The sequence below is a fragment of the Gavia stellata genome, chromosome 3 (assembly GCF_030936135.1).
Source record: "Gavia stellata isolate bGavSte3 chromosome 3, bGavSte3.hap2, whole genome shotgun sequence".
NCBI classification, from domain to species: Eukaryota; Metazoa; Chordata; class Aves; order Gaviiformes; family Gaviidae; genus Gavia; species Gavia stellata.
Genome location: NC_082596.1, coordinates 24624169 through 24636665, shown reverse-complemented (window position 1 = coordinate 24636665; position 12497 = coordinate 24624169). Strand labels below are relative to the sequence as shown.

The 12497-nt window shown below is 37.8% G+C and overlaps 1 protein-coding gene across 1 annotated transcript in view; it reads left to right on the top strand.

Annotated features, from left to right (window-relative positions):
* The window catches only part of VPS13B (vacuolar protein sorting 13 homolog B), a 490950-nt gene that overhangs the window by 108636 nt on the left and 369817 nt on the right, over window positions 1-12497 (top strand). Inside the window, exon 16 of the mRNA XM_059815701.1 lies at window positions 3325-3509. Coding sequence (XP_059671684.1) covers window positions 3325-3509 — 185 coding nt within the window. The remainder of the gene's footprint in view (window positions 1-3324; window positions 3510-12497) is intronic.

Genomic DNA, 12497 nt, shown 5'->3' with positions numbered 1-12497 from the left:
GGTTCGGGAGTGAAGTTGAGCCCGAGAAGAAGGGAGGGGTGGGGGGAAGGTGTTGTTTTTTTAAGATTTGGTTTTACTTCTCATTATCCTACTCTGATTTTGATTGGTAATAAATTAAATTAATTTCCCCAAGTCAAGTCTATTTTGCCCATGATGGTAATTGGTGAGTGATCTCCCTATGTCCTTATCTCGACCTACGAGCCTTTTCCTTATATTTTCTCTCTCCTGTCCAGCTGAGGAAGGGGAGTGAGTGAGCAGCTGTGTGGTGATTAGTCCGTCTGGGCTTAAACCACGACATGTGTTTGGATACATTCTTTTCTCAGATGGCCACATGTGGCATTTGTACTTTTTGGGAGAAGAACGTTTTCAGGAAAGGTGTGCCATGTGTTTGAACCTCAAATTAAGAGACAGAAGAGCTTCAGGAGTTTTGTACAGATATTTCTTACCCCTTTGGTGACTGACTGTGCTACAGTTGATAGAGTAGTGATCTCAGGCAGTGAGGCCAGCATGTGGTCTGCTCATGTAATCTGGAAAGATCTTTACATGGTTGTTAGCAGAAAAGGTAGGTAGGAAATGCTTGGTTCCCCTAAGCAGGGCAGATGTAACTTTCCTTGTTCTAACTCACTGTTTAGTGTCAGTGACTGCTATAAAGAAAACAATCAACCAAAAAAGGCTAATATAAAATTACTTCTGAAAAGGCCTCTAACGAGTTTTGATTTTTCCTAGTAACAGAGGCTGTACCGGTCCAAAATTTGGTAGTTCCAAACTTCAAAGACTGGTAGTTTCATTCAAACAGTAGACTGTATTTTTTTTTTTTTTCATTCTGAAGGTAATATCTACTACCAGACACAAGGCTGAGTTCTCACATATAATAATGAAATATTTTTCCTTCATCCGTGTTTTTTCTGCAAATGGCATTTGAAGCTGGCAGCACAGTTGTGTCATTAGCTTCAAAATGAGTTGCAACTCAGAGGCAGTCTTGTTGCTGTTTTCTCCCCCTTCTTCTCAATATTTTTGAGACAGGTCATCCTGATTCCAAGCTTTATGAGGTTGAAAACCTTGGTCTAAAGAATACTGATTGCTATTACAGAAGGCTACCACATCTGTTTTTGTTTGTTCTTTGTTCTCCACCTGTATTTACATCCGTTTTCTGAGAATCTTTAATCAGTATCTTCTTTTATAGGAATAAATTTTTCTTTTATTCCCTTGTTTTTATTTTTAGTGAGGAGCAATGGAATTGGCTTTTGTGGATGGGCTTTATCTGTGAAACTTTGATCTATGGTGTAGACATCCACAGCTGGGATAATTGTCTTAATTTCCCTTTATAGGCAGTGGGCAGAAATAGTGACCTGCAGAAAGCAGTTCATGTAATCCTCAGACCTAGAATGAATGGATGTCTGTTAGGTATATAAGTGCTGTTTTCTTTCCTTTTACCTTAAAAGGGTCTATACAGCCATCTTGGGTATGGATGTTTTTTTATACTGTAGGTATCTAACACTTGATGAGATGAATTCCCCTGGTTCCAGAGAAAATGGTTTTCAGTTAGCTGTTTCCTGGTATTGACAAGGAATTCAGGGAGGAGATCTGTTTGTGACTTAAGGTGAATGCTTGTATGTGCAAGTTCAAATTTCAAGTGATGTCTTTGGCTGTAGCAACATTCTAGTTGATACATGTCTTTCGATGTTCAGAATGTTTGTTTCCAAACCATGTTTCATATGTCACACAGGCCTTATCTGCAGCTTAATGGACTAAAAGCGTTAGCAGCAGAATATTTTGCTATTCTGCTTCTTCATCTAGATGATAATGATCATGGGTCTGAGAAGTGATGATGTGCTTTTTTCTTCACAGTTTTCTTGGTGAATGGCCACTTTCTCAATCAGGTGCGGAATGTGCAAGGATGTCTACTTCTTTTTTTGTGTCACTTCATTTTGTGTCACTTCATGCTGCTACAGATTTTAGCGTTTGAGCATCAGGAATGGCCTGTTTCTGAATTCATGGAGCCTCCTGCAGAGTCTATACTGCTAGTATGATCCCATGTATGTTAGGTCATATGGCTGCAAGCATTTTCTTGTGGAGCTAAATAGGAGATGCAGTGTATTGTGCCTGCTTGTGACAGTTTCTTGGAAGGTTTTGGTTTTGCTGATCTAAATAGCCATTCAGTGTCTGCAAGGGGATGTCTTTACATTTTCAGTCCCCCAAACATTTCAGTTAAGGCTGATTTTTTCCTGGGCTATGGGGTTGTGTGAGCAGCTTCAGCAGCTTTCCCTCATTTCAGGTTCTGATTCCCAATGGAACATTAACCTAGTATTGTTAATTTTCATGTGGCTTTAGGCTTGTCCCTAAAATCTTCTCGTGGAGGAGATTCTCCAGAATGAGCTAATTGTGCATCAGTGATTAGATTTTGGGGACACTAGAGAAAATATTGCTAAATAGCACAAAAAGTACATTTCAGTGATGGAGGAAGAGGTGATTAGGTCAAGAATAATATTGCTGTAAATATTCCAAAATGATAATATTAAAGAACCTTTGCAGTTTTGTTGAATGTAGCAAATCAATCTGTTGCTTAATTTCAGGTAATAGTGTATATGTTAGGAAGAAAAAGTAACTTACTGAGTTCACTATAGTTATAGTAGAGCCTTCTTGTTGATAGTGGACTATATTGTCACAGAAGAATTTATTTCCAAAAAGAATGTCCTGTACCTTGCACTACCCCTCCAATGCCTGTCCCCCTCTGCTCCTCCTTCCCAATTACAAGGTAAAAGGCATTGAATAATACTAGAATCACTTAAAGAGCTCTATGTCAGCAAAATATGGAATATGTAATGTGGGGCTTTTTGTTTGTATTTTGTTGTATCGATATTGTCTGCAGGCTTTTTTTGGATCACTGGGCATCATATCTCGTTTAGTGATTCACTGTAGGCTTTTAAATAAAAATTTTTCAGAGAAATTCAATTTTTGAACAGATTTCTTCTCTATTTTTAGTAATTGCACGATTTTATGAGCAGCTTTTATTTTGGTGGAAGCACTTGGAATTGCTTGTATTAAATATTTTAAAACTAAGAGATAATAAGATGAAAATATGAGTTTTCCTCTCATGTTTTGGGGGGAGATGTAAAGTTTAAATCATGTGACAGAAGTCCTATTTAGGGTGAATTTCAGTCTAAGTAGAATCAGCTCTTCCAAGAAGAAATTTAACAGGCACACAGCTCTAACGTTACAAACTAACTGCTTATAGTCTGGTATTCTGTGACTTAAGTTTTTAAGTTGTTATTTTTATGCACCAAAGTAATGAGTTTCCTTTTTTTCTCTCAATATTTTAAACAGGACCAAGCGAGCTCATGTCCCACTAACAGAATGCATATTTGAGCTTCCTAATTTGACAGTTCAAGCAACTAGAGCTCAAACACTTCTGCTTCAAACTATTTATCGGAGCTGGTGTCATCCTGTTGGAAATGTCACTTCGGTGGTGGTAAATGAAGCTTTACTGAATGAGGTTTTCCAAACTTCAGGTAAGTAAGTGATACTTTTGGATAAGTATTTATTGCGGTACAGAGCACTGCTAGTGAATGTGCATACAACTATATCCTTTAAATCCAGGTTCGTACTTACAGTAGTTAACAGACAGAATGTTTTTTGTGTGTATATGGGTATTTATAGCTTATGCTTAAAATCCAGGATGTAAGCTAAGCCACCAAGCTTCGCTCCTTGGCACCAATTTCTGGATGCATTTAATTTTCCGATACAGGATAATTTTTCCATGCTTCCCTCATCTGAAACATCCACCCTTGCTGCCTTATATGGTGCAGTGTTGTAACTTAAGATCGTTCAGAGGTGAAGCTGTTGGAGGAAGTAAAAAATGCTGGATTATTAAGGGCTTTATTAATCAATGACAAACATAGAAATTTTTTTAAAGGTCTGCAGATGTTTCTCATCCAGTTTCATAAATAAATGTTACTTCACTATTGTGAAATTGCTGAAGATATGCAAGTCTCAACGATGATGATATAAATAATGGAATTGGTTACCTGTCATCCTTTTGCAAAACACCCATGGATTTTGGGAGTAAATAAAGGGTTTTGACCAGCTTACAGAGGAGACCACAGCCTTCAAGTGTATAAAGGTCATCCACAAGAAAATAATATGTTTTTTTCTTTATATTTCTATGCAGACTGGAATAATTTAGACCCATTATTGTTTATCTGTTGTGAATAAACACATGACAAGAATAACTGAGATCGTTTGGAATCTCCATCATTACCAGTCTTGGAGAATGTGTTAGGAGAATGATTCAGATGTGTTAAATCATGACTTGAAGCAGAATTGTAGATTAGACTACCCCTGGAAGTCTTTATCAGTCCTATTTTTCCTCTTTCAGTCCTGTTTTTTAAAGTTAAATCTGTGTTGATCTGATGGTGTGAAAGAACTGTTGTATTTTCAGGTGTGTAACCCTTGGAATAGCTGTTTTAAGTGCTTAGTTCTTCCTTCTTTCCCAAAAGTCTCTGATTCTCTGATTCTGTGTGGGTCACCTAAGGATGAGATTGTGAGGTTTTATTTTCAAGTACTGGTACTTCTGAAGGTAGCAGGTTTTACAATCCATACCTCAGTAAAATGTGAAAATACAGTCATTTGATCATTTCAGATGGTCTTAGGGTTTGCACAGTTCCAAACTAACGAGTTCCATCATTTAACGTGTTTCAGTCCTTCAGTTCAATGAACGGTGGTACAACCGTGCTAACAATGTATCTGCAGAATAGAAATCTGGAGCACGCTTTTTAAGTACTTAATAAGGTAAATGAACAGTATAGTGCACTTGTCTTGGTCTTCTCTTGTTCGTGGCTGAATGCTTGACCTGGTAAATGTCATACTTCTGTAGTTGTACTTCGCATTAACTAGATGAAGGCAACTTTGAGTTCAAGGCTATGAAATGATTGCTGTCTACCCTTTTGCCCTAACTCTTGGCTTGGTTGATTCTGTAAGTCTGCTGTGTTTTTGTTGGAATACCTTTGTGTAAAATTTAGTATCATGCCTTGTTGAAAATCATCCTTTTACTTAATGTCAGCTTCCACATACTTTAACAGTAACATGTATATGTGTAAGTTTCTAAAAAAACCTGACTGTAATTGCACAGGGAAGTTGGAATTTCAGCTTCCCCCCCCCCTTGTTTTTTTCTTTTTTTTCCCCAGTGTGTTTTTCTTTCTTTTTTTTCCAGTTTTTTTGTCTGTGGTTTTTTCCCTTTTTTTTTCAGTGAATTAAGTATGAGGATAATGTAGTCAATAAGGAACTTTGCAGTAAACAAGGCACATCTGTTAATCACTGATATTCTTTTACTAACACTCAGGTTAGTTTCTCCAGCATAAAACAATAGCTGATGAATGTTCCTTGGGAATCCTTGATTTAGGTTCCTGCCTGCCATTGCACGCCCTTGTGCTCCTCTGGGCTTGTGCAGGTTGGCCTTTGGTGAGCTGATGGTTCCTGTGCTGGGCCTGGGAGCAGCCTGGCAGGGTATTATTTGGCTTCCCCTCCTGCCATTGTCTCTCTGAGCATCTTTGTGGGTGTACAAATGAGCTTTTATTGTATAACCTAACATCTCACAAAAGAAATAACAGCCTTTGTGTCAATGGTATTGTGTTTTCCATCTGATCACAGCTCATTTTTAGCTATGCACAGAAGTAGTACAAAAGTACTTCAAGAAAATAGCTTTCCATCCTTGTGGTGTTGCAGATTAGTTTCTTTGATCAATTTGGTACAAATAATGCAAGTATAAACACACTTGCAATATTTTCTTTTATAGCTCTTTCCCTTGGTTCCTTGGCTTTTTCTGATTTTGTTTCTATGAAATAGTATTGTTCTTGCAGGAAAAATTAACGATAAGATTAAAGATTTCCCCACCTTCACTTTATCGTATCTCCCAGGGGATCTCTTTCTTGAAATTCATTGCTTTCATTCTGCTGTTAGAAGAATCATAAACTGTGTGTTTCATGAGTACTGTTGCCCAGATTATCTTCTACCTTTACATTTTGAAACTTCTAAAAGCAATCTTTCTAAAGCAGGACAAACAGCTATGTCTCTCTCTAGATTCTTATCCCCCTGTTAAAAATAAATAAAAAAGCCCTGCCCAGACATGACATTATTCTCAAAAAAAGAAAGGGTTTATGTAGTTTGTCTTCCCATTTTTAATGGTCTGCTGTTATCCAAAGATTATCAGCAAATTTGCCTGCCTACAGTCTGGATCACAGGATTTTACACATTCTTGATACACAGTACAACACCATGCTTTTTTGTCCTTTGTGAACAAACTGTGCCCTCCTATAGAAATGTTGTAGATAGGCGTTACCCTTCCAGATCTGTTCTGCCGATTTTGAAAATATACTGAGGCTTCAAATTTTTCTTCTATAGTTTACTACTTGCACTTACTACCAGCTAGGCTCAAATGTGTTTGCCATTTGTATACATAGCCTATGTATTTCTCAACTGCCTGGGTCTGTATTACCACTTTTTGTGTGGTGATTGAAGAGTTATTGGGCTGAAACAGTTGCTGCTGAGCTCCTTATATCTTTATTGAGGCTTTGTGCCAGGTGCTTTTTGTGAGTGATGTGCCTCCATGATATATTGATTCAGTATTACTTGAACTCAGAAGTGATACCACAAGCCTTTGTATCCTCTCAGTGTAGATCTTTTTTTAGCAGGAATTATCATCCCTAGTTGTATGCTTTTTCCAACACAGCCATCTCCTTCAGTTTTAAAACTGCATCACTGAAACTGTGTGTCGTGGTTTAAGCCCAGCTGGCAACTAAGCACCACACAGCCGCTCACTCACTCCCCCCAGGTGGGGTGGGGGAGAGAACCAGAAGAGTAAAAGTGAGAAAACTCGTGGGCTGAGATAAAAACAGTTTAATAGGTAGAGCAAAAGAACACTGCGCGGAGAAGCAAAGCGAAAGAAGGAATTAATTCACCACTTCCCGTCGGCAGGCAGGTGTTCAGCTATCTGCAGGGAAGCAGGGCTCTATCACGCGTAGCGGTTGCTCGGGAAGACAAACGCCATTACTCCGAATGTCCCCACCTTTCTTCTTCCTCCCCCGGCTTTATATACTGAGCATGATGTCATATGGTATGGAATATCCCTTTGGTCAGTTGGGGTCAGCTGTCCCGGCTGTGTTCCCTCCCAACTTCCCGTGCACCCCCAGCCCACTCGCTGGTGGGGTGGGGTGAGGAGCAGAAAAGGCCTTGGTGCTGTGTGAGCCCTGCTCAGCAGTAACTAAAACATTCCTGCTTTATCAACATTGTTTCCAGCCCAAATCCAAAACACAGCCCCATACAATCCAAAACACAGCCCCATACTAGCTGCTATGAAGAAAGTTAACCCCATCCCAGCCAAAACCAGCACACTGTGCTTACAATATGGGCTAAGACATGCTGTAGGGAAAGAAGAACAGATGAGTTAGGGGGAAAAAAGAACGAAAAAGTGGAAATGAAGGAAAAAGGGAGAAAGAAGATCAGCTAATAAAAAGGGAAGAGAGATGCAGGGGAAGACAAAGCAAGGAGAAGTAGGTAGTAAAAGTGGAAAAGTAGTAAAAGTTAAAGCCAAAATTTAATAGGAAGACAAGTACAGATACATGAGTTGCAGGAGGAGGAGAGAACATCAGAGAAGAACACATGACTATTGGCCTTTTGACATGCTGTGGAGAGTTTCACAAGGCCTCTTTGGGAACCTGTCTGCTGGGTAGCTGCTGAAAGACTTTCTCTGGATGTGGTTTAAAAAGGGAGCTCTGCACTGTGTATTTCCACAAATATAGGGACAGAATTTACAGCTAGTATCTGGGGTTCTGTCCTATGGTTTCATCTGGAGCAGAAATGTTTTTCTGCTCCAAAAATTCCTTCAAAACTAGTTTAGGCTGAAGGTGGTGTAGGGATTCAGGACAAACTCTCAAGCTCTTCCGTGTACAAATTCTCCTTGGGAATAGATTCACGGAATACCAGGAAGGGAAAATTGCTTGAAGATTAACACTCTTATGTCCCTCACCTACTTGCTCTCCAGAAACCTTTTTCTACTAGGAGAAAAACACTTTCCTCAAGTATTTCATAGTTTGTTGGTTATTAGACTTGCTGTCTTCATCAGATAGTCAGAGAGTTTCTCTTTTGATTAACTTGTCCAAAGGCAAGTTGTCTGAAAAAATAAGTTTTGAAGTCTCAAAAGCAAGTTGTGTGTGTTTGGTTTCTGACATAATTTAATAATGAAGTGCCTGTACTACTTAAAATTTGTATTTGTCATACATATTAATAAGGTCTGTTACCTTAAAACTACCAGTAAAAAGATGCGTACGGTACTGTGACTAGCTGATTGAGCTCAGAACTTGTGGAGGACAGGTAAAATGAGTATTTCAAGAAGGATACATGGTTTTTACACTAGATATTTATTGTAATTATGTTTAAATATTATGCCTGCCTTAGCTTGAGACTATTTAATTCTGCTAAGAGCAGATTTTTAATTATAACTGATTTGGAATTTAAAGATACAGTTAATGGATTAATGGGATTTTTGAAATCATCTAACTCCCTTCATTGCAGTGACACCTTTGCACTTCTGTAATCCGTAGTTTTAAATGCCTACTTGGCAAAGGTTCTTTTCAAATATCAGCTGGTATTTTCAGGGTTCAGAGAAGCCAAGACAGTAAAAAAATTTGGATAATATAAACAATGAAAATTATTACTCAAATGAATAGGCTTTACCATTAAAAAGTACAAGAAAGATTCATAATGCCTAAAATAGGAGTTGTGCAAGAACAAAAAGAATAGAAAATTGAAAATACTAGATGGGAATACAGATTGACAAAATGCAAAATAAGAAATGGATAAATAAAACAGCTGCAAACAACTGTTTGCTCTTTTTCATGGGTCAAGAAAAAGGCATTATTAACTTCTTGATAATGCATTACATCTAAAATAGAAAAAAAGAACAGAAGCAGTCTTCAACCCAGACATAGCTCTTTGGAAATTTATGTTTGTGTTTTGGTTTTATTTTATAATCCTTTTGATATACAAGCACAACGGTATGTTACATGTCAGTTTAATATGTTAGTTCTTATGCTTGCACATGCTTCTGAAACATCGCGTTTTTGCATTTCATCCACTATAAATGTGGAAACAAACATGAATCTGAAATGCATCATGCTTTCTACATTGTTGCAAGTAGATGTATTGATGTTAATAAAACTCTTTTACAATTATTATTATACAATTTTTTTACAAAAATAAGTGTACAAAATACCAAAATTTTAGAAAAAGAGTGCCAGTTAAGATCTTTCAAAGGTTGAGCATAATTAATCCTATGGACTAATTTTACTGTGTATTTTTTCATTATTTGTTAGTAGGTACCTGAAGGACTCAGTTTCTAACCATTTCAGGCCGCCAAGAAAACATATACACAGTCACACATGGCTTTAGTTTACTCTGGAAAACTGGAACTTGCTACCACTTTTTCCTTGTCCTATTCAGGTAGTTCATTATTTTGTTGACAGTTCTGTTCCATTAATCTGGTATTTTTGGGAAAATTGCTTGCAGACCTTACATTTCTCTATTGAAGGTGATCAAATAGGCATTTGAATCCCTCATGTAAATGATGTCTTAAAGTTAAAATAAAATCTACTTTCCAGAAAGTAACTGTAAAACTATTTTATGCAAGATTTCATGTGGGATACCTTAATGGTTGAATAATAAATTTTACCTCATAAAAATGAAATTCAATAATACAGTAGCTTTCTCAGCGCAGTAGCATCTGGTTGAATCTCATGAGAGCCAATATTTTCCAACTCATTAGGATCATGTCGTTCTGTATGTCGTCAACATTGACTTAGCCAAGCTACCTTTACTTACATAACCGCCAAACTATTAAATAGGTCTCTTGTGGAGTGAAGTCAAATATTCCTCTTATTTTGCTTTTGCCTTGGAAGAAGAGAAGAAAATGTACGTACTGTAACATTAAACATCTGGTCTAAACCACATCAGGGTAACACTGAGGAAAGTAACAGGATTCAGTATTCTTCCCAGGTGTACATATAAAAAAGGGTTGTGGAGCTGCTGCATAGTTCTTTTAACCACTTAGGAAAAAGACTGAAATAAGTGACTTGCCTTTCTAATACCCCTGTTTTTAAAACTACTTTTTTCCTCTTACCTGCTCCCCTGCCACCAAACCCCAAAACACAAAGCCCAGCAAAAGCCCAACATTTCGAAGTTTAGTGGTAATGCAGGTTGTTAAGCTCTAATAATTTCCTTGCAACATATTGGCATTTAATCTCTGTTTGTTCCACATAGTGTGGCCAGTTTTGGAGTTAATTTTGAAGAGTATGACTTAAATTTTCTGTTTGAAATCAAGATGTAAGAGTGTATTCTCTTAAGTAATTGCTTGGGAGTGGCAGGACACAGCCGTATGAAACTTGCACAGTATAAACAGTTTACTGTCTTGCATGGGTCTTTGTACCCACATGTGTCCTCATCCTTCATGTAGGCTTCTGAATGCAATGTGTAAATAGCATTTTTATACATTGTACGTTTCTGTGAAAGTCTGGTAGGGTATCAACTCTAATTTCAGATAGAAACAGAGTGTGGATAAGCAACCTAAGCACAATTTGTTTTTTATCTTAATTATTTGAGCTTAACATAGTTGTGTAAAATCTTTTATTTCCTCTTGTTGTAGACATTTTCAGTGATATTCTTAAGTCATGAACTGACTTGCACTGAACATGGGATAAGTGGGACATTTTCACTTTAACATGTAATCAGTAGGGTTTAGCTTGTTGAGTGTCGTCTTAATAAATCCTCTGCCTGAATCAATGATTCTGTAGTGGCCTGAAATGAGGAACTAACATGTGAAGTATGCATGTAAACCAGTAATTATAATTGCCTTTTTATTTTTTCCATCTGATTATTATGCACTAATAATCTTTGAAATTGAAAAAGACTGCATTCTGATGAATGAATGGTGGTAGGCGTACTTAAGGCATTCATACAAGCTTAACTCTGATTTGTAATGTCGTGCTAAAGAATCTAATGTACTTAAAAATCCACATGAGACTTTTTAAATGTCTGTTGTGGTAAAAGTGAATGTATACATAGTGTCAACAGCACAGTCAAGAAAAAGAAAAGCTAAAAAAATCAATAGGTTGTGAAAGGAATACATATATACATGAAATCTGTAGATACACATAAATGTATATAAGCTTCTAAAGTTGAACTGTGTTTCTGAATTGCAGGAGAGCTCAGTTCAGTGCGTATGTTGAAATTAACAGCGAACTTTTGTTGGATATGTTGGTGGGCTACCAAAAACAAGACACCTAAACTTAGAGCTATAAATAGTGCCCTTCCTCCAGAGCCTGTAGTTTATTTGCACAAATAGCAATGGAAGCTGTGACTGAGAGCACCTGTTCTGTTTGTTCAGCTGTTAGCTTTATGGTATTTCTTGTTCTATTAAGAAATGTGTATTTGGACAGCAGGGAGGTAGGCTGCCTTTTTGCCTTGTTCTAGCTGCCATGTACTGCATCAGGTGAAAAACTACAGGGATGTTGAGGGTGGTGGCTTCTTTTCTAAGACCAATAGAGCATTGAGACTAAGCTACTGGAATTCAATGTTATGACAAGAAGACTGGGAAGAACATAAGTCATGAATCTGCTGCATAATAGGAACTGGAAAATTTCTGAGAAGAGCTCAGAGCAGACACAAAAGAAAGCTTCAGAGATAACAGAAGAAAAGATTCTTTTTTTGGGGAGGACCAAGAGAAGTTGTCAAATTTAGAGTGAACCAGGAAACCATCAGTGGTTGCTGATATAAGAAGGAGGCATGAATGAGAAAGCCATGGTGGTTTTTTGGTGCCCGTGTTTTAAGAAAAAGGTGCATGCAGAGGTCCTGCAACAGAAGTATTGACCCCAGTCATGCTACCATTTGCTGAACAGTGCTTTTCAGAAGAGCAAAAGGAAACTATTTGTTTGCCTCTGGCAAAAAATAATAGGGCAGTCAGAAAACTCAAGTTGGAAGGGACTGCAGGAAGTCTCTAGTCCAATCTTCTGCTACAATCACAGTCAGTTATGGGATCAGACCAAGTTCCTTAGGGCTTTATCCAGTGAGGCCTTGAAAATCTCCAAGGGTAAGAACGCCCTACCTCTCTGTGCAACCTGTACCACTGCTTGACGGTTCTCATGGTGAGAAAGCTTTTCTTCCTATCCAGGGCAGAATCTTTCTTGTTTCAATATATGACCATTATCTTTCATCATCCTACTGCGCATCACTGTGAAGAGCCTAGCTGCGTCTTCATCACAACCTTCTTGTACATACTGGAGGGCTGTTAATATGTCAAATGTATTACTGCTGTTTTCCACCTTTTTAAACATTAAAGCAAAATCATAACTGAGGAGTCCTAGCTAATGCTAAAACTCAGCGATGGTGCCTCTGGAATCTGTTTCCTGTTCTAATTCTCATGCCAACTAGATTTAACCTGAGCTTCGATGCTA